A 21,273-nucleotide genomic window follows, 5' to 3' on the forward strand; every position below is an offset into this window, starting at 1 on the left:
GACCCAGATCCTGCCCTGCTAGAGGCCTCCGGCTCCACCCGCACCCCTGCCTCAAACCTCGTTCATCCTTCAGAGTCCTGCTGGGCCATCACCAGGTTTTCGAAGAGAACCAGTGAACCTGGCTTCTTCCCTTGTAAAAGGGAAACAGTGACACCTGCCCTGCCTGGTGCACAGGTAGGTGTAAAGATGGAGTGAGACAGAAGGATGTGAAAGTGAGTGCTCAGGTGCTGAAGAGCTGCGTGCAGGGGAAGATCTGCTGTGGAACTGGGGGGTGGGGTGGGGCGTCTGTGTGTAAATATGAGTGTGTGTGTCTGTTAGTGTGTGGATGTGCACGTGCAAGTGCGTACACACGTGTGTGTTCGTGAGTAGGTACGTGAGAGAGTGAGTGTGAGTGATCAGATGGGCCACTGTGGCCCCATGGGACGGCAGGTGCAGGGCTGAGGCAGCCCAGGCCTCTCACCCGCCTGACCCCGTGGAGTGAAGTTTAACTCTCATCCGTCAGTGAGGCCACTGGTACACCATCCCCACCCTCTGTATCCCCAGCCTGGGCCGCCGTCACCCCACTGAGAAGCTGATGGTCAAAAGTCGATGTCCCTCACAGCTAAGGGACCTCAGGCGAGGCATCCGACCTCCGTGAGCCTGTTTCTTCCCCTGCAAAATGGGTACAATGGAATTGTTGTTACTGCGCTCGGCCAGGTTGTGCCCCAAATGCCGGAAACTCCCCGCCCCCACCGCCCTCTTCCCTGACCTTCAGCCCCTGTCGCCTAGTGGCGCGGGAGGCGGGAGGGCCAGAAGTTCCCCCTCTGGCTCCCCTTCCCCTCCCCCCGCCCCCCGCCGGGCTCTTGCTTACCCCGCCGTCACCCCCCGGCCGGGCTGCTGCAACAGGTCTGCAGGCGGCGGGCGCGCTGGGGGCGGAGCGGCCTCGCGGGCTCCGCGCTCGGGGCTCGGGGCTCCGGGCGAGCGCTCCGCGGGGCCGCCCCGCCCGCCGTGCTGCCCGCGTCTGGCAGGGGCGGGCGCGGCTCGCGAGGCGGCGGCGCGAGGCGAGCCGGGCGCTGCGGCGGCGGCGGCGGCGGCGTTGGCGGGGACGACCCGGCGGGAGCGGTGGCTGAGGCGAGCGGAGCCGCGGCCCCTTCTCCGCTCGTCCGCGCTTCCGCTGCGCCAGCGCCGCGCGTGAGCCCCGAGCCCGAGGAGACATGAGCGCCCGGCGGCCCGGCGCACCCAAGGCGCAGCGGCCCGGCCCCGCGGCCCCGTGATGGGCTCCTGCGTGTCGCGAGGTGAGGGGGCCGCGGACCGTAAGGGAAGGAGATCGGGCGCCCGGGGCCCCGCGCCGGGGACGCGCGCACGTCCCCTCGGCCGCTCCAAAGAACCTCGGTGGGGGTAGTGGGGACGACCCGCCCTTCCCGGCCGGCCGCACCCCACCCCCGCCGAGCCCCAGGGGACACGGTGCCCGAGGGGGACAGGGCGTTGTGGGGGGGGTAGCAGCGCGGAGAGAGAGCGTGGGGAGGTCACCGCATCCCCAGCCCCGCTTAGACCCACACCGCACCAGGCGGCAGAAGCAGGGTCGCTTCCTTTCCAGCAGGCAGCCACACACCCCCTGCCGTGTGCCTCGGAAGGCACGGAGGCTTCTGCTTGCTCCTGGCTTCTCTGGGGTCACTGCGGGGCACCAGGAGAGCAAGCAGACCCTCCTTCCCACACCCCCCGAGACAAGGCCTTAGTAGTTCAGTGTCCCCACTCTGTCCCCTTACCCCATGCCCCTGTCTTCAGAGACCTTGAACCCCATTGGCAGCAAGGGGTTAATGGAGATGAACAGGTTATAAAGGAGGTTCCCCTTCCCCCACCCTCATCCCTAACTCCTCAGCCCCACCCCCATCCTCGGTCAGGGGACAGGAAGGGACAGAGACAGCTGATGTTCCCAGTAACCCCTGGGCCTTTGACTGGGCACTATCCCGCTCTCCTTCTGTGCCTGAGCTCCATGGCTCGCCCCAACGTGGTCCCCAGGGAGCCTGAGAGAGCTGCCCTGGGTGGGGGGAGGTTTGGGGGTGGCAGGGACTTCTACACAGAGCAGGGGGGATGGGCAGATGGGTCTTTGGAACCCTCCCCACCATCAGTTTCCCGACAGGCTGCTGAGCAGCATTGTAGAAGAGGCCGGCTGGGTCATTCTCCCACCCTGGTAACTTCACCCCACAGTGGAACCAGTTGGGGGGGGTGAGGTGAGGGGGTGACTGAGGCCTTGGCTCCAGCTCTGCAGGCTGAAGCCCAATCCACTGACTCCAACCATGGCCTTGGGGGGCTGCCACCCCACCCATCACCCCCAGTAGCTTCCTCAGGTGCGGAGGGATGCCCAGGCCTTGGGGAGGGGCTGGGCAGGTTCTGGAGGGGACCTTGTCCCCTCCCCCCATCCTCTGGCCTCTGTGGGGCTCTGCCCACAAGTCCATGTGGGACATTCAGGGAAGTGGCTTAGGATGTCTCAGGAGGGCGTCAGGGCTGGGATCCTGGGTGGGGCTTAGGCTGTGTGAGGTTCATTCACTTATTTATTCATTAAGCTGATGTTAGCATGACACCTACTGTGTGCCAGGCACTGTGTACATGCTGGGCACCCAGAGGCGGTGAGCCCAGCACAGCATGTGCTGTGACGCCTGCAGCCTGGCCAGAGGGGAAGGTGGTATTAAGAGTGAAGAGTATTTCGTGTTCTTCAGAACCCACAGGCTCTCAGTGTGTCTGCAGAAACCTCGAAGGCTCTGGGCAGGCTCCAGGTGTTGGGGATCTGGTGTTTCCTTGTTGACTGTGTCCCTCCCCCATCACTTGGCCATCCTGTGCCAGGTGCTGGAGGCCCAGCCCCAGGTGGACTTGCCTGTGACCTGCAGACCAAGGTCAGGCTGCCAGGTGGTGCCAGGATTGGGGCTGGGACCCAGGTCCTCTGGCTGCTACCCCATACCTGGTGCTGGAACCCTCTGCCCTGCCTGTCTGAGGTCACACTGGCCTGAGATGGGTCTTCTCCACCCTTCCTTCAGTGGCTTGGGCTCCCCGTTGTGTATTCTGACCTTGTCCCCGTCCTGAGGGGTCGGCCTACTTCCAGTCTCAACATGCACGCAGGCGAGTTGGATGCCCATAAAGAAGGTGTGAGACCACTTCAGCAGAGGACAGCCATCGTCCCAGTACTCCGGGTTCTGGGTGACCAAACCACTAAGTGGAGGCCACCCACCCCTCTAGTCATCACTAACGCTCCCAGAGTGCTTACGGCTTACCGAGTACTGGTGGGAACATTCAAGGCGCAACTAGCTAACTTGGGGTCTTATACTATCACAGTCCCCATTTTTACAAGCAGGGAAACTGAGCAGAGCCCGAGGCTGCATAGCTAAGAAAGAGCAGGGCTTCCCTGGTGGTCCAGTGGTTAAGAATCCGCCTTCCAATGCAGGGGACACGGGTTCGATCCCTGGTCAGGGAAGTAAGATCCCACATGCTGCGGGGCAACTAAGCCCTTGCGCCACAACTAGAGAGAAGCCCGCGTGCCACAGTGAAAGATCCCGCATGCCGCAACTAAGACCCGATGCAGCCAAAAATAAATAAATAAATATTTTGAAAGAACGAAGGGAGAGAGAAAGGGAGAAGGAAGGAAAGAAAGAGCAGAAGCAGGACTTGAACCCAGTCACGCTGACTCTGGAGCCTGGGCCCTTGTCCTCTGCACCACACAGCCAGCCCTCGGACCCAGGGCCGGGCTGTCCTACTCCTCTCCAGCTGCCAGCTGGAGCCCCCACGAGCCTCTGAGTCTCCACACCTGCACCAGTTGCTAACAACAGCCCTGTTACTTGAAGCACTTCCCTGTGTCAAGGGCTCAACCTGCAGCCAGGCCAGGAATTGCTGACCTCCTGCTGACGCCCATACCAAGTCCAGAGCCCACGTGCAACGGGGGCCACCCCAGCCAAACCCCAGGTGCAAGCCACACCTGGGAGAGCCACCCCATCCCAGCACTGGGCAGCAGTTAGCTTCTGCGAGCCAGGCCTGGGAGGCTAAGAGTGCAGACTCTGGGACTTCCCTGGTGGCACAGTGGTTAAGAATCCGCCTGCCAATGCAGGGGACACGGGTAGAGCCCTGGTCCGGGAAGATCCCACATGTGATGGAGCAACTAAGCCCATGCACCACAAGTACTGAATCCTGCACGCCTAGAGCCCATGCACCACAACGAAGAGTAGCCCCCACTCGCCGCAACTAGAGAAAGCCCGCATGCAGCAACAAAGACCCAACGCAGCCAAAAGTAAATTAATTAATTTTTTTTAAAAAAGAGTGCGGACTCTGGAGCCGGCTAGCCTGGATTCGCACCCCTGCTCCGCTATCCACTAGCTTTGTGACCTCAGCAAGTTACTTAACCTTGTATATGTATCTCAGTGTTCTCGTCTGTAAAATGGGAATAATACTGGTATTGACATCTTCGAGTTACTGGGAGGGGATTAAATGACTTAATTCACGTAAAGCACTCAGACCAGTACCTGGCATGTGGTAAATACTGTGTTAGCTGTCACTTTAATTTTTATTATTACCCTTCTGTGTAGACAGCTAATCCAGACCCTCTCTTGGCTGGGAAAGGGCAAGCTACAGAGGCTTCGAGCACCGTCCTGCCTCATGGGAAAAGAAACAAGCATTTGAGGTGCTGAGAACATGGGGGAAAGTGATTAGGACCAGATTAAGGCAACAAACGCTGTTTCTGGAGGCTATTTTGTGTTCATTATCTATTTTTAAGCCACCATTTGTTGGGTGCTTATCCTGTGCTGCCTGACCTCGTTAGTCCTCATTCAGCCCTGGAGGGGGGATGTAGGGCTCAGAGATGGGAAGGGTCTTACCTGAGGTCACACAGCCAGAACACAGAGAGGCAGGATTTGAATCCAGGACTGTGTGATCCCAGAGCCTGAGCACGGAACACCTGCCCTTTGCTTTCTCATGTCCCCACATGGAGGGAGGTACTGAGCGTGTGGCCAACGCTCAAGAAATTCAGCCCTCTGGAATAACTCCAGTGTTAGCATTCGGTTTGGGCTTTGCTACCACCGATGGTGACAATCTGTACAGAGCAATCTGTCTACCCACCTCTGTCCAGCTCCGGGTCTCTCAGTGCCCATCCCATGCCCCTGGCTCCAGAGCCTCTCTGCCTGTCCCTTTCCGCCCCAGCCCACTCCTCCAGGCCAACCCATCAGCCTCTTGCCCCACCCCCACCCCCACCCCCCGCACCTCCCGCCTGGATCTAGTGCACCGGGCACTGGCGGGTGGTGAGAGCAGAAACTGGAGACCGAGGAGTTCCTTCTGGAATGCCAGGCATCTGATTATGTCTGGGAGGAGGCACAAGCTCTAAAGGAGCCGACCAGAACCACCCCCAGTACTCAGGCCCACTGACTGTGACCCCTCCATTCCCAGCCCCCAAGGCCCGTCTCACCTTGGCCCTAGCAGAGCCCGTGAGCAGAGTCCCCCTGGGCACGGTGGAGAGACTGAGGAAGGGGTAGATGGGGCCTTGCCCCCCCTTTTTAAAAAAATTTTTATTGGAGTATAGTTGCTTTACACTGTTGTGTTAGTTTTTGCTGTACAGCAAAGTGAATCAGGTATACGTATACATATATCCCCTCTTTTTTGTTTTTGTTTTCTTTTTTTGCGGTACGCGGGCCTCTCACTGTTGTGGCCTCTCACTGTTGTGGCTTCACCCGTTGCGGAGCACAGGCTCCAGATGCACAGGCTCCAGATGCACAGGCTCAGCGGCCATGGCTCACGGGCCCAGCCGCTCCGCGGCATGTGGGATCTTCCCGGACCGGGGCACGAACCCGTGTCCCCTGCATCGCCAGGCCGACTCTCAACCACTGCACCACCAGGGAAGCCCTCCCCTCTTTTTTGGATTTCCTTCCCATTTAGGTCACCACAGAGCATTGAGTAGAGTTCCCTGTCTATACAGTATGTTCTCATTAGTTATCTATTTTATACATAGTATCAATAGTGTATATATGTCAATCCCAATCTCCCAATTCATCCCCCGCCCCCACCGGCCTTGCCATTTAGAAGCTCACAGTCTGAGGAGGGAGACACAACCTTGCCCTTGGAGTTGTCTAGTGGGGGAGGCCGGACACACAGGTGGAAAAACAGCCTGAGGACCCTCTCAGGAGATCAGCGCTGGTCGGTGGTTGGAGCACAAGCTTTGGCGTTTCAGACTGGCCTAGGTTTGAACCTCATTTCTGCCACTTACTAGTAGGTGACCTTGCAGAGGTGATTTAACCTCTCTGAGCCTCAGTTTCCCCATATGTAAAATGGGCATAACAGTACCTACTTTGCTGGGTTGTTATTAAGATTGAATCAGAGATAATGGATCGAAAGGCCTAGGATAGTACCTGACACATAGTAGGTGTTCAATAAACAGTGCAAGCAAATCACTGTATGCCAGACTTTGCCCATTAGGGCTGCTGGTAAGGTAATAGCCTAATACATCTGAAGACAATCTAGGCAGGCTGCCTGGAGGAGGTGAGGCTAGATCAGGGTGTTCAAAGAAGTTGGGCCACAGGATGGCAGAGGGAGTAAAAAGGAGCTAGGATGTGTGGAAAGTCCTGAAGAGAACATGGAAAGGGACCCCTTTGGGCAGCTCTGAGTTGTATCGACTCACTTATGGAGCTACTGCCGTGGACATGGAGCTGGTGACCTGTAAATCAGTGTCCTGGGGGGCGGGGGACACTTTGTCTCCTAAAGGCCAGGCCACTGCCAAGTTCAGAGGGACGGACTGCGGCCATGGCAGTGACTCACAAGGACTCACCCTTGGTGGCCTCCGTCTGCAGAGTCCCCCAGGGCAAGCTCCAGCCCTGGGGAAGGACCAGAGGAGTGGTGCCTGAGATCTGTCCCAGGGTCCAGAAAGAGGATGTGAGGTCTGGGAGGAGAGGGGGGACAGAGCCGCTGTCGTTTATGGAGTGCTTCATCCTCACGGCCACCCGCCAGTATTCTCATTTCACAGATGAGAACCTGAGGCTCCCAGGGGCCGCGTCACAGGCCCACAGCCCTGGAGCTGACAGTGAAAAGCCAGGATTTAAACCCAGGGCAGGGACTGTGCAAGGAAGGCCTTGCCCCCTGTGCTGTCTTCGGTGCAAGGCAGGAACCTGGCATGTTACAGCTGCGCGGCACACACCTAGGGCGCGGATGGCTGGAGGACCGCATCGTGCCCTTGGCCGCAGGGGTCCCAAGAAGCTTAGTGGGGAGGCCCGTGACTGTCCAGGGAGGGTCATCACAAGGGGCTTCGACTGCTGCTCAGTTTACTGTGTGCTTTCAAGAGGAGGTCTGCCCTCTCTGGGCTGCTGAGAAGGAGCAAGGTTAAGCCTGGAACCACTATGTCCTCCCGGGGTGTGGAGCCCTGGGAGACACTTTGGGGGAGGTGGCAGCCACGATGACAAGTGGGCTGGGACATAGGCACCAAGGAACAGCTCAAGGGGCTGGACGACTGGGAAGGAAGTGAGAAGAATCTGGGTGGTAGTGTTGCAGACGCACCCAAGGAACGAGCAGAGAAAACCAGTGTGGGAGCGTTTGCAGCCAGGGGGGTTTAGGTGAAACATCAGGAGGATCTGCTCGGGTGGCTGGACTCCAGCAGGTTGAGGAGGTGGCATGGGAAGGCAGGAAGCATCCTTGGTTCGCAGGGAAGCTCCGGTTGAAGGCAGAGGGATGGAGGGGACATCTAGATGACACCCCTCTCTTTGAAGGATCAGGGTGGCCCCGTCCAGGCTGCCGTGGCAACCAGAGGCCCGTCACTTCTGTGGCCAGGGCAGGTGGGGGAGGGGGGCAGTCAGAAGGAGCCTCAGACCTTGAGTTTGGGGGAGTAGGGTGTGGACTGGGAAAGGGGGGGTATCCCCACAGCTCCCTTGGGAGAGGAAGGTGCCCACAGGACCAGAGGCTAGGGGTCTCCTCAGGCTATCCCCCAGCCCCCACCCCACATGAAAGCTGTGTTTTTCCAGTTGCCGGTGGTGACGTGGCTGCCGGTCCCAGCTGGGCGAAAAGCAGCCTGTGATTTCACCCTGGGCTGGTTCATTACCTGACGTCTCCATAGCAACCAGCCTGTGACATCACGGGGCCAAAGTCCTCAGGGGAGAAGGCAGCTTTGGCAGAGGCGCCTGCACCCCCGCTGAGGTGGGGGGCAGGAAAGCTGGGGAGGGGGCTGGGAGCCAGGAGCCCACGTCCGCCACCACGTCGACAGATAACTTTGTTCAAGTCACGTCCCTCCAGGCCTTGGACATCACCTGCCAGCTCCCCTTGCTCCCTGGCCTGTGGTTGCAGAGTTTTAGAACAGCTTTGGGCGATGGACAGGGGCCTGGAGATATTCCCTCACCCTTCAGAGTTCCCAGGGGTGGTCTGTAGCCAGCATCACCCTGTCTCCACCTTGGAGGCCCCAGCTTGTGCATGCTGGCACCTTAAGAGTGCGACTTTCAAACTTTTTTGACTGGACCCATAAGAATAAATTATTTCGCATCGTAATCCAGTACACACACAGGTGCACACATGTGTGTCTGTGCAATTTAAACAGAGGCTTCGTGAAATAAGACTAAGCCTGTCTCTGCAGTGGGTTCTGATGTTTTCTATTCTACTCAATTCTACTTCATTCTTTTAAAATATGACCTAGTAAATTGCTTGCTTGACCCACTAAAGGATGCGCCCCTGGTTTGAACACCACCTTTGAGGGACCTTTGCACACATGGAAACTCTGATGCCCGGAGCGGGGCAGGACTCTGTCAGGGTCACACAGCCAGGACTGGGCATAAAGAGCAAGATGTATTGGACACTGTGGGGTGCATGGCTTAGCCCCCATGATCCCACGCTGCCCTCGCTGCTCTTAGCGCCCGGGTCACTGAGCTGTGGATTCAGCGGGTGGGGGCTTAACCTGGCTCCACTTTCCTTTTCTCCAGTCCCCTCTCCAGACAGTCTCACTTGAACCTCCCTGACCTGCCCACCCGTAACAGCCTTCAGGCAGATTCCAGAACTCTCTAGCCTCTTTTGGACAATAAGTCCAGTCCACCCAGTTTGGATGACAACTTGCATCTCGCATCCCGTCTGACCCTCTCCTTCTCCCCGTCGGCCATGGCTGGCTGCTCTTTACTCTGCAGGCCTCCCTCTCCTCTCTGGGTCCCTTTCTTCTCTGACATGGTGGGGTCTGGCATGAGGAACTTGAGAAAAAATGGCCTAGACATTTGTGTTTATCTGGAGCTCTAGTGGTCTCCCTTGGCTACCACTGGCTCAGCGATGAAGCCTCTGTGTTGTAGGCAAGCAAATATTCATTCCTTCATTCTTACAACAAATGTTTAATGAGCACCTACTATGTGCCAGGCCCTAGGCAGGTGCTGGGACTAACATAGCAAATAACACCAGGTCCCAGTCCTCACAGAGCTCATGTTCCAGTGAGAAACCATGAACAAGGAAACAGACACACACATTGTGGAGTGATGGGTGTAAAACAGGGTGAAGGGATAGAAAGAGTCGGGTGTCATATTAAATAAGATGGTTGGGGGAGGCCTCGCTGAGGTTGTAACATTTGAGCAGAGACATGAACGGAGGGAGGGAGTGAACCTGTAGGTGGCAGGAGAGTCCCAGATGGAGAAAAGGAACAAACGGGCAGTGCAAAGGCCCTGAGGCAGGAGTGTGTTGGAGTGAGAGAGGAGGAGAGGAGGGACATGAGGTGGGAGGGGGGCCAGGGTCTCTCGGGTTAGCACGTGTGAATTCTCTGGGGAGCCATGGTGGCGGCGGGAGGGGCTCCCCACTATAGAGCCCATGTCGTGGGAGATCTGACCTGATTTGACCTCTTGCATTCCCTGCCAAATTCCCTTTTCCCCCTAAAGTGATCCACCCTGCAGCCGCTTGGGGCTGGGGTCCTCTTGCCTGCAAGCAGCCCTCTTAGGGGACTGCTCAAGAATGGAGCAAAAATGGAGCCTTGGGCGGAGCAAGACTCAAACCTTGCCCCTTCCTCAGTGTCTCCTTGACCCTTGACAACACAATGTTCCCCTTTGCAGGCCTCCCAGATTTCTGCAGGTGAGTCTCTGGGAGCCCCCGTGGGGAGAAATAGGTAGTCAGAGTCAGAAGGGGGTTGATGGCTGGGGTAGCAGAGCCGGTTTCAGCCACTTTGAAGAGAGCGTCTGCTACCCGCATCCCGCCTCCACCCCCTGACAGCGACTTTCTTCAAAAGCGGGGCCCTCAAAGCGTCTTGGTTCTCAGTTTGGATCCTGGTAGACAATTCCTGAGGAACAGGAGCAGTCCCCCTCAGCTGCCCATTTTACAGATGTGGAAATAGAGGCTTGGAGAGGCAAAGTCACTTGTTCAAGGTCCCACGGTAATAAAGGGCAGACCCAGGATTTGAACCGGGCAGTCTGGCACCAGAGCCTCACCCAGCTGTCTTAGGAGCAGTTTCTCAGGAGCAGACCCTGAAACGGGGATGGGGGTACAGCTGGAGTGTGAGTGGGTACAGCTGGAATGTGAAGGAAATCTTAGAGAGGAAACCAGTACAGGAGTGGAGAGAGTGAGGCAGAGGAGATGCAGCCAGGAAAGGGTGTCTGTCGTCCTGCGGGGGGTGGTTTCCGCCTAATCCCACAGGGAACTCTGGGATGAAAGTGAAGCTCAGTGTTTTCCTACCCGAAACAGAGGACCTGGGGTCCTGCCCCTCCAGTCATGGGCTAAGGGCCGCTCCGGTGGGAGCAGCATCACTTCTCAATTTCAGCCCAGTTGCCCACGGGCAGCCCGCCTAGAAAGAGCCTCAGGTGCTGCCTGTTGGAAGCAAAGTATGTGGGGAGGGGACTGTGGGTGCACAAAATCGGGAGAAACAGATCCACCGGGATCTGGGGGATTGGGTGCAGCAGCCACACCATCCCCTGCCACCCAGTTCTTCCCTCCCTATTACCCCGAGTCTCCAGTTCAGCCCACTCTCCTCCATCCACCAGTGGCGCCCCCAGCCCCGTCTCTGGGGTTGCCTGACGTCTCTCATCTCCAGCCTCAGACCCTCCCTGGCCTCAGCTTCTTCCAGGAAGCCCCGTCGGCTTCCATGCTGTCAGCTCCTCCGCCTCTGCCCGCGCTGGCCCAAGCCAGAAAGGGGTGGTGGGAGCCAGTGCCCAGGGCTAGATAGGCTGCAGGCTGGGACCGGTGTCCCGCAGAGGGCCCCCCTCCCTGTGGCAGCCCAGACGCTTCTGCTCCTGGCAGACTCCTTCCAGACCCCACGGCTTCGTGCAAGCCCCGCCCACCCGCGCCGTCCCCACCGTCTTCCCGCACCACCATCCCCAGCTCTCCTGGACCGCCTACCTCCTGGCCAACTCCCTGCCATCAGCTCTCCTGCGCAGCCCCCAACCACCACCCCGAGCTCATCAAAACTCTTTTTGTGCTTTCGAAGAGAGTGAACCTCGGCGTCAGACCCACAGGACTCAGGTCCTGACTGCCGGCGACTGACTGTGTGCCTGGGGCTAGTGGCTTCTCCATCTGTGCCTCAGTTTCCTCACCTGTCAGGTTGAGCCACAGATTCCTTCCTCTCTAGGTCAAGGTGGGGGCTCTGCCATCACACTGAGAAAGGAGAATGTAGAAAGCAGAGCGGTCCTCTGGTACTGCTGTTCCCCTGGCTCAGCCTTGTGTTTGAATGAGGGGCTCTGCGGGGGAGGTGTTCCTGCATCAAACTGGGAGCTCCCCGAGGGCAGGGATGGAGTTAATCCTACCTTGTACCCAGGTGCTTGCACAGTGTAGACGTCCAGTAGATGGGTGCTCAGCGGGTGAAGGAATGGATGGATGGATGGATGGATGAATGAATGCATGAATGAATGAATGAACGATCATCCCCCAGATCTGGACATAACAGGGCTTTTCCTGATGCTCAGGCCTCAGCTCTGAGAAGCCCTCTCTAGCCTCTCCCACTTACGCTGTCATTTTTTCCTTCATAGCTATTATTGTTTCCTAATGGGTCTGACTCATTTGTGAGTTTTCGGTTAATAGTCTCTCTCCCTCACTAGAACGTCAGCTCCATGAGGGCAGAAACCACCTCTGTCTTCTTCACCATTGTGTCCCCAGGCGCATAGTAGGTGCTCAGCTAATACTTTTCAGTGAATGGAAGAGTAACTAAATGCATGAATCAAATGAATGATCATGGTGTTCTCTGTCATCCTGGGGGGGTGGGGGGGTGGAGGAGTCCAATTTGGCCCAACGATTCAGTCCAGCAGTTCCAGTTGCTCAGGTCAAGGTGTTCATTCCCTCAGCAAGGACTGTGAACTTACAGTGTGGTGGGCCCTGGGGATGCATCAGGGGCAGGCCGATGCCTGCCCCGCCCCCACCACACACATAAATAATTTTACCAGACATCCTGTGCTAAATGCTGTAATAAAGGTGGACATCATCCCCACAGATGTTTACAGAGCACCTACTAAGTGCAGGCGGGGCTCTAAGACGCAGAGCGCTGAGCAGGGTTGCCATGGTCTCCGTGCTCAAGGTGCTCACTTTCGTTGTGGGGAGAGCGGTCGGACTCTTAAATAAACAAAAATATCAGAGGGTGATGACTGGTGGCCGGCATGGGGACAGGGAGGGCCACATTGAACAGCGTGGCCAGGGAAGGGCTCTCTTGAGCTGAGTCCTGGATGATGAGGTTCAGGAAGATCTGGGGAGAGAGTGTTCCAGGCACAGGGGAGGGGACAGCAAGGCCAAAGAACAAGCTTGGCCATTGGAGGAGCAGCAAGGAGGCCAGAGTGGCCGAAACAGTGAGCGAGGGGGCGGGCAGAGGACTGAGGTCAGGAGTGGGCGAGCTGACGTGTACGGCCCTGAAGGCCGAGGTGAGAGGCTGGCTCTTCTCCTAAAGTGCGATGCAAGGAAGCCAGGGCAGGTGAAGACAGTCTGACCTGGAATGCGATGTCCCTGTGCTGCTGGGTAGAGAGTGGATGGCAGGGCCAGGAGGGGAAGCAGGTGACTGTTGGTGAGAGAAGGTGATGGGTCCCACCAGGGGAACAGTGGTGGGTATGGAGAAGGATAAATCTGGAATGGAGCTCTGAGAGAGAGCCAGTGGGACTTGCTGGGTGATTGGATGGGGTTGTTGGGGAGAGGTGGGGAAAGCAGGACACCCAGAAAGCTCCTGGATTTTTTGTCGGTACAGCTGGGCGGACCATTGCATCATTTTCTAGAATTGGGGAAGTAAAGGAAGATGGACTCAGGTTTGCAAGTTCCATTTTGCCCGGGGTTTGCTTGACATGCCTGTTGGGCACCCACGTAGGGAGCTGGACGCTCATTCAAGAGCTCAAGCAAAGAGTCGGGGCTGGAGGTGTAAATGTGGGTGTCAGCCACATATGGGTGAGATCTCTTGGGAGAGAGAGAAGGGAGGCAAGGGGCGCGGGATGGAGCAGTGGGGCGGGCTCAGGGGATGAGCAGTGAGGGAGGATGAAGAAGAGTGCCATGGACGTGGGAGGGAAGCCGGGAGAAGGGTGTGGCTGGAGAGGGAAGGAGGGATGGGCGACACTGTTGTGCCTCCTGGGTGGCCACCGAAGATGGGGCCGCTGAACTTGCCCCCGCCCCCCCCCCCTGCGTGCAGGATTCTGGCCACTTGCCAAGGGCTGTCTCATGAAAGGCTGGTTGGGACAGGCGGAGGAGAAAATGGGAAAAGATGGGAAGTAGAGGTCGGATACAAGTCTGGCCACGAAGGGGACAGAGGAGTGAGCACGGAGTAGAGGGAAGCAGGGGCTGGGAGTAGGTCTTTAAAGGGGGGAAGAGAGGGGGCTGGGGGCTGGCCCAGAGGTGAGGGGACTCCATGAGGCAGAAGAGAGGAGAGAGGATGCTGGCAAGAGTCCCTGGGCTGCGAGGCATTGCAGCCCGTGCCACGCTGATGGGCTGACTTGGTGGGGAGGGGACACAGGCAACAGGAGAAAGCACAGAAGCCCGCCCTGGAGGGAGGGCAGAGACAGAGCCCAGACCCCGGTGGTGGCGGGGGAGGGACTGGTCTTGGACCGAGCGGGGACAGTTTTTCCTTTGTCACAAGAGGGAAAGCAGACGATGTGGCATGCGGGCAGGGCAATGGTTTGAGGTGGAGAGAGTGGGGTGATGCCTTCTGAAGGTTCCTGGGTTGCATTGAGGGCTGGAGAGAAGCCAGCAGCAAGGTCCGGGGAGCAGCAGGGGTGTCAGTGTTGGGAGTTCAAGAAGGAAAGAGGATGAGGTAGTCAACCTCGCAGGACGCAAACTAGCAGGAATCAGAAACCTAGAAGGATCCTTGGGTAGCGGGCTGTGTGAGGCCGGCAGGCGCCGGTTTAACATGACGCCCGTGACTTTCCCCAGCGACGTGCAGCTCCAAGGGTCCAGGCACGAAGCAGGCAGAGGGTTAGACTAAACAGGGTTAAGAGAGTTAAGGGTGTCTGCAAAGGAGAGCTTGTAGGATGCGCCAGTAAGTCTTAGCTGGGAGGGAAGTGAGGACATGAGGAGTTAGTGGAAGGTAGAATAAGTGGATTGGAGGTCTCCGTGAGGTCGAAAAATTGCTGGAGTGTGGGTACTAGAGTTAGTGCAAATGGAGTAACAAGCAGGTGGGCAAGTAACCCCCACTGAGGGGATCTGGCTGGACTCCTCCTCACCTGCTGTGAGCTTGAGTCTGTTTTCTACGAAATGATGTAATAATATAGTAACGCCCATCTCTCAGGACTGGCTTGAACAAGCTTCGTGAGCAAGAGAGCTCTGGGCTTTTCTAAGTTCCTTGTCTTTCTTTTTTCCAGATTTGCTAACAAGTACCCACAAGGACTGCCCCATGCCCCAGGGCACGGCCCCCCTGAGCCCAGACTCGCCCTCCAGCCGCCCACCCATCGTGGCTCCAGACCATGTCATTGGCAAGGTAACTGGTCACGCTTCGTCCCCACCTTCACCCCCACGTATGCCCTGGTTCCTGGGCTGTGCCCTACGGCTCCCCACAGGGAGCAGAAACCATCTCAGCCTCCTCTGTCCCTGCCGAACTTGGCCGCTACCCCTCAGGGTTGGTATGCAGCTGGATGAAGGTCTGAATTGGGCTGGGCATCAGGGACTGGACCAGACCTATTTAGAAAAGAGAGTCCCACGCTGAAGGGCTTCCCACCCAAGTTAACTCAGCCTTGCAGATTAGATGTTCTGTTACCAGCCCACGGACTCCTTAGCAGCCTGCACTCCAGCTGGAGAGTGAAGGAATGGAATTCTCAGTCCAGGTAGATCAGGATGATCTTGCTAGGGCCGCAAATCCCGTGCATAATTTCCATCTTTGCCCCAGAGGTTGTGGCTTGAACCTACCAGTTGATATAATTACCCTTTTTTTTTTTTTTTTTTAGCACATACCACATGCTAAGCGTCGTGCTAGGCACTTTGCCTACGTTATGTCATTTACGCTTCAGCACAACCTGTGAGATAAATGGCATTGTTACCATTTTACAGAGGACGAAGCTGATGTTCTGAGATGTTAAGTCACTAGTCCAAGGACACCCAGGTGGAAGTGGCAGAGTCAAAGGCCAGCCCAGGTCTGATCTATCCCCTAACCCACTGCGTCTCCTGGCAGAGCCATCATTGCACCCCCCGCTCCTCTCTCTGCATGCCAGGGGACACCAGGGCATGACCCATGAATAGGCAGACCCCGACCTCAGGGGCGACCAGAAGGCTGACCCACACCACCAGCCAAGGCTCCAGGATTCGCGCCATCTGCTGGCGCAGTGGGCCAGACCCTGCCTGTTCCTCTTTCTCCTCTTGTTTTAGGACAAACAGATGGATTTCTGTTGGGATCCTTGGCAGGTCAGTGCACTTGCCCATCCCCCAGTCTAGCCAGCCCCAGCTGACACCATTGCCCCTCCCTCTGCTGGGCCCAGCCTGGGCACACAGGGCTGCCAGCACTGGGGGAGGGGGGCCTGATGGAAACAGGGCTGGGGATGGTCCTGTGGGGGAGTGGCAAGATGGCCAGAGGACATGGGGAGGGTGCGTAATGGGGATGGGAGGGGTGGGGGGAAATCATCTTGCAGGTCTGCCCCACCCTGCTCACCCCCCACCCCTGTTTCTCCAGAGGTGCTTCCAGACCACCAACGGCTACCTGTCCGACTCCAGATCCTGCTCCAGCAACTACAACGTGGCAGCCCTGGCCACCTCGTCCCTCGTGGGTAAGCTCCAGCTGCCCTCTCCTGTCCTGGAGGTTCGCATAGCAACCCCCAGGCACTGGCGGTGGGAAGGTCAAAGCTGAATTGCAGCTGGAAGGACTGCGGCCCTGCTGGATTCAGCATTTTCTAAATGCCAGGTTCTGTGCTGAGCTCTGCAGGACTTAGGGCTCCTGCCCCCCCACCCCACCATGGGTTAAATTGTTGGGTTCTCCACAAGTTCTGAGGGGATGGCCCCAATTTTCCAGGTGTCTGCCAGCTGTGGTCTCCCTGCTTCTCTGCAGCACATGAAACCTGCCCTCGTGCCAACTTGGGTCAGATTCCCTAGAAGCAGAGCCCGAGAGGGGAATTGTGCTAGTGATTTCCTGAGAGGTTATTCTCGGAGGAAGCCTGTAGGGAGCAAGGGCAGCAGGACAGGGCAGGGGAGGGAGCTCAGCAGAGGTGTAGCTGCGGAAGTCTTGTCTTTCTCAGCCTGATCCCATGGGGAGCACGGGAGCATGACTTGCACCGCAGAATTCATGGCACTTTGGGGCGAGGTGGCTGGGTTTTGTTTTTATAAATGTATTTGTTTGTTTGTTTGTTTTGGCTGTGTTGGGTCTTCGCTGCTGTGCACGGGCTTTCTCTAGTTGCGTGAGTGGGGGCCACTCTTCTTTGTGGAGCGCGGGCTCTAGGCGCGTGGGCTTCAGTAGTTGTGGCACGCGGGCTCAGTAGTTGTGGCTCACGGGCTTAGTTGCTCCGCGGCATGTGGGATCTTCCCGGACCAGGGCTCGAACCCATGTCCCCTGCATTGGCAGGCGGATTCTTAACCACTGCGCCACCAGGGAAGTCCCAAGGTAGCTGGTTTCATATTACTCCTCCATCGGTCCATCACTGGCTGCCACCTTCCGAGCATCTCTAGGTGAGGCAGCTCCCATCAGCTAAGGGCAAGGCTCCCAAGAAGGGCACAGGTATGAGCCGGCAGCAGCACCTGCAGCGGCAGGGGGCGGGCACGCCGGACCAGCACGGCATCTGCCCCGCGTTGACCACAGCGCCGGCTCTTCTCGGCCAGCCAGCCTCTGCTCGCAGCTTTGCTCCTTGATCCTCAGGCTCCCATTCTTTACATCCCTCACAGCTCCCCAGAGGGCCCTTGCTGCCCCCACACATTCGCCCCTGTCGTTCCCTCCACCTGAAACCCCTTCCCTCCACCTCACCTGCGCCTCAGGGGGCCACTGAACCACTGCCTCCAGAAACCTTCTCTGGTTGCCAGCACTCCCCAACCTGTGTGGGGGGGTCTCCCCCTTCTTTCCACCTCCATCTTTCCCGTTTCCCCAGAGCTTTATGTCTCAGTTTCCTTCATGGATGCCTTTCTTTCTTAAATATTGCTGCTTCTCACGTTATGGCTTCTGGGACCAGTGACTCCCAGATCTGAGTTCTCAGCCTGGGTTAAAGGAGATGCCGAATCATTCTTGACAACCTTCTATCTATCATCTTCCACATCCGACCGGTCTACTCACAAGAACCCCTCCAGGCCCTCCTCCCTATCTGCCCAGCCCTGTCCTGTCTCTTGCTGGATCCCTTCAATGGCCCCTAATGTCCCCCTGTCTCCACCCTTGGCCCCTAATCCTCTTCTAAATGGCCCCTAATGTTCTTCCTAAACGACAGGTCTGGCTTGTCACTCTCTTGCTCATTACCCTGCTGTGGCTCCCCATTGCTCTAAGAAGAACAGTGGCGCCCTCAGTCTGGCTCACTGAGCCCCCGGTCTGGCCCCTGTTGGGCTTCCCAGCCTCTCCTGCCTCCCTGCTCCTCGTGTTGCCCCATGTCTTGTCCCCAGTGGTCCTGGAACCATGCCAGACTCTTCTATGCCTTCATCCTCTTCTCATCTCTGGAATAGCCTCCAGTCTTGCCTCTGTTTATCCAACTCAAGCTGCCTTCCAAGCTGGACTCCAGTCTACCTCTTCCAGGAAGCCTTCCCTGCCTGCTACAGGTCTCACCCTCAGCTGAGCGGGCAGGGTCCTAGGCACAGGGGCTGCTCTCTCTTGGAACTTGTTAACTAATGGATACAGGGAGGGCTGGGTGGGTCTTGAACGGATCCTTGAGTGAATCTCCTTGAGCAGAAGGGTCTAAACTTGGTCACAGAGGGAATGAAGGGTGCGACAGTTCTGGAGAAGAAGCACCAGGTGGGCAGGAGCATTGATTGGAAGCAGGACACGGCGGGGGGGCATGGGGCCTGCAGATGTGTGGGGAGCATCTCCGTGAGAGGGCCTCAGGCTGTGGGAGGGCGTGGGGCAGGCGGGCAGCGGGCACGAGGCATTGTCCTGGCGGGAGGAACTGGACAGGTGCAAGCTCTGTGGGTGTGGGTTTTGCGGACGCAGGGCACTGGGAGAGGACGGGGCGCTGAATGGATGTGCGGTACAGGCCATTGGATTGCCCTGAGGTACTGGAGGGCCTGGGGTATTGGGGGTGGGGCCCTGAGCTGGGCCTTGGGTCAGAGCCATCACTCAGCTGCCCTCAATTGCCCCAGGAGTGGTGCAGAGCATCAAGGACCACATCACAAAGCCCACGGCCATGGCACGTGGCCGCGTGGCCCACCTCATCGAGTGGAAGGGCTGGAGTGCCCAGCGCTCAGGCTGGGAGTTGTCCACAGCCGAGGACGAGCATTACTGCTGCCTCCCAGATGAGCTGCGCGAGGCCCGCTTTGCTGCAGGTCAGAGGGCGGAGGGGGAGCTTGGGGACGGGGACTGGCCGGGGCTGTAGTCCTTAGGGGACCCAGGGTCACCCCCTGGGCATCGTCTGGGCAGGCAAGAATAATGCCATGGGGTGGACGGGGCATTGGTGGGCACATGCTGATCAGCGTGCCCAGGCATGGATGGGCAGCCCCAAGAGGCAGTGTCTGGTGCCAGCCTGACCTGGCACTGGAGGCCCCCCACACCCTCTGCCCGTGCCCCTGCTGAGCCGGGTCCGTCCCCTACAGGGGTTGCCGAGCAGTTTGCCATCACGGAGGCCACACTGAGTGCCTGGTCCTCGCTGGACGACGAGGAGCTGCCCCCAGAGAACAGCCCCCAGGACGTCATCCAGCTACAGGGTACAGCCCGCGGGCGCCAGGGCGGGCTGGGTGTGGCAGAGCTGGGGCCGCATGCCCGCTCTGCCCTGTGACCTCAGACAAGCCCCTCTGTCCCTCAGCCTTAGTTTTTCTTCATCTGAAAAATGGGGCTGGTGATCCTTGCCCTGCCCGTTGCCCAAGGAGTGCCACGAGCATAAAGGAGAAAAGGACAGATGATAGACAGATAGATAACATGAATTAAGTGCTCACTGTGCTAAGTGCTTTACATGTGTTATTTCACTTTATTCTTATGACAGCTCTAGGAAGTAGGTGCTGTTATCTCCATTTTACAAATGAGGGAAATGGAGGCATCAAGACACTCACCTCAGATTACACAGCTACAGGCATCAGAGCCAGGATCTGAGCCTTAACACCAAGCGCAGTCAGCCACCTTTCTAGGACCCCAGGTTACTACCAAGGGCTTCAGGGAGCCTGGGTCCTAGGTGGCGCCTGCATCCACTATCTCATCTGCGACAGTGAGGGCAGGGAAGGGAGTGGAGGCCTGGGAAGAGCGCTGGCTGTCCCACTTCTCAGAGCGCAGAGGGATTTGAGGGCTCTGGCTCCAGAGCCTGCTCTTAACTATTCTGCTCACTGCCACTGCCACCACCACCCTGTCACCCCCCCCAGGGAGAAACTGGGGCTCAGAGAGGTTCAGTGACGTGACCAAGGTCACACAGCTTGGCAGTGACAAAGCCAGATTTGGAGGCAGGTCTTCTGCCCCTCTCCCTGCCTCACACTCCCGGAGAGGGTGCGGAGCCGGGTCTTCTGAACTCCTTTCCTCACCCCCACACCCCTGCTGCTTTTCCAGACCTGGAGAGCATCTACCTTCAAGACAGTCTTCTGAGTGTCCCCTCGCAGGATGACAGTCTTCTGGCCTTCTCCTCCCCCGATGGATGGCCCTCATCTGACGAGCCCCCCACCATAGCCTCTGGCCCGCAGCCCCCCAGCCCCGAACAGCAGCGCTGGCAGCAGCTCCTGGGGGCCCCGGGGCCCGAGGGTGGGGCCAGCCTGCAGGGCTCCCTCCCGTCGGTGGACAGTGGCTCCCTCTCGGAGGAGGACGAGGTGTTCTATAACTGAGGCGGGGGCCGGAGCCTGCTCACGCCGTGACCTTGCCTGGTGGGCAGCCCAGGTGTATCAGGACACCAGGGTCTGGCTGGGCATCTCTTGACCCCTCAGGGCAGGCACTGGGTGGGTGCGGCAGGGATGGGGGCCAGCATTCCTTGGGAACCATTCCGTGCCTCTGTGGACCTGCCCCCCGCAGTGGGAGCCGTAATCCCCTTCTCCCTCTTTACTCGGCTCAGGCGGGCACCTTCCCCTGCAGTTTCTGCCATCAGCGAGCTCAAGGACTCTCAGCAGACAGCAGGCAGGCCGCCCAGAGGGGCCCACAGCCAGGTTCCCAGGCAGACAACCGCGGAGGGGCCTGGGAGACCCGCCTCGACCCCCGGGCTCGGTTCCTCGCCCCTCCCCTCTGTGCTCCTGCCCCCCACCAGAGGCGGGGCGGCCTCTTGGGGTACCTAACATCTGCTCCTTAGTGCTCTTCACGAGGATTCTGTCTCTGGAGTGTCTGTCTGTCCGTCACTCTCTGGATCTGCTCCCTGGTGCCCTGCTCCCCCATCCTTGCTCTCTCCTCCCATCTCCCTGAAGGTTCTCTGAAGACATTAAAGTGGTGGATTCACCCTGGAGGAACTTGGCCTGGTCTCTGCTGGGGACGGCATGTCCTCAGGCCCTGGCGGGGGGAGCTCTAGAAGGACTTTGGAGAGGGCCCCTAACCCCAAAATACACAGACAGCTGGTCAACCTGCTGCCAGCAGCCAGGAGGGTCCCCGTGGAGGATGCTTAAGGCTCTGTGGACTCTCCAAGGAACCACACGTGGGGACCCCGCTGTGTCAACCCTGGCTCAGCCAAGGAGGAGGCTGAGGCTGCTGGAGTGAGGGAAACTGGGCCACAGGGTCGTGCTCACACATGACGACAGGCATCATAAGACCTGGTGGGAACCTGCTTTCATAACTCCCTGCCAGGAAGGGGGACATGAGGAGGCGTGGGAAACCAGGCCCCAGGCCTGCAAGGCCCACATGACCACCAGGGGGCCCCCAAGAGCTCACTCAGGGCCGGCGAA

At 58.3% G+C, this 21,273-nt stretch overlaps 1 protein-coding gene across 1 annotated transcript; it reads left to right on the forward strand.

The window, feature by feature from the left end:
* The first annotated feature begins 988 nt into the window (after window positions 1–988).
* On the forward strand, window positions 989–20,832 carry FAM131C (family with sequence similarity 131 member C). The gene is made up of 7 exons (XM_027110723.1): window positions 989–1,274; window positions 14,694–14,809; window positions 15,691–15,726; window positions 15,992–16,085; window positions 18,580–18,762; window positions 19,030–19,140; window positions 19,967–20,832. Exons 1-7 carry the CDS (start codon window positions 1,253–1,255, stop codon window positions 20,233–20,235), a joined length of 831 nt encoding a protein of 276 aa, XP_026966524.1. The 5' UTR covers window positions 989–1,252; the 3' UTR covers window positions 20,236–20,832.
* The last annotated feature ends 441 nt before the right edge of the window (window positions 20,833–21,273 follow it).

Source organism: Aethalodelphis obliquidens, unplaced genomic scaffold (genome assembly GCF_003676395.1).
Source record: "Aethalodelphis obliquidens isolate GAN/ISIS:26980383/991018 unplaced genomic scaffold, ASM367639v1 scaffold9, whole genome shotgun sequence".
Classification (NCBI taxonomy): Eukaryota; Metazoa; Chordata; class Mammalia; order Artiodactyla; family Delphinidae; genus Aethalodelphis; species Aethalodelphis obliquidens.

Bases quoted from the DNA above. Each gene is read 5' to 3' on its own strand.
- FAM131C (XM_027110723.1), top strand. From the start codon at position 1,253: ATGGGCTCCTGCGTGTCGCGAG. The intron at 1,275-14,693 runs GTGAGGGGGCCG...TCTTTTTTCCAG, and splicing joins GGGCTCCTGCGTGTCGCGAG to ATTTGCTAACAAGTACCCAC. The intron at 15,727-15,991 runs GTCAGTGCACTT...CTGTTTCTCCAG, and splicing joins TCTGTTGGGATCCTTGGCAG to AGGTGCTTCCAGACCACCAA.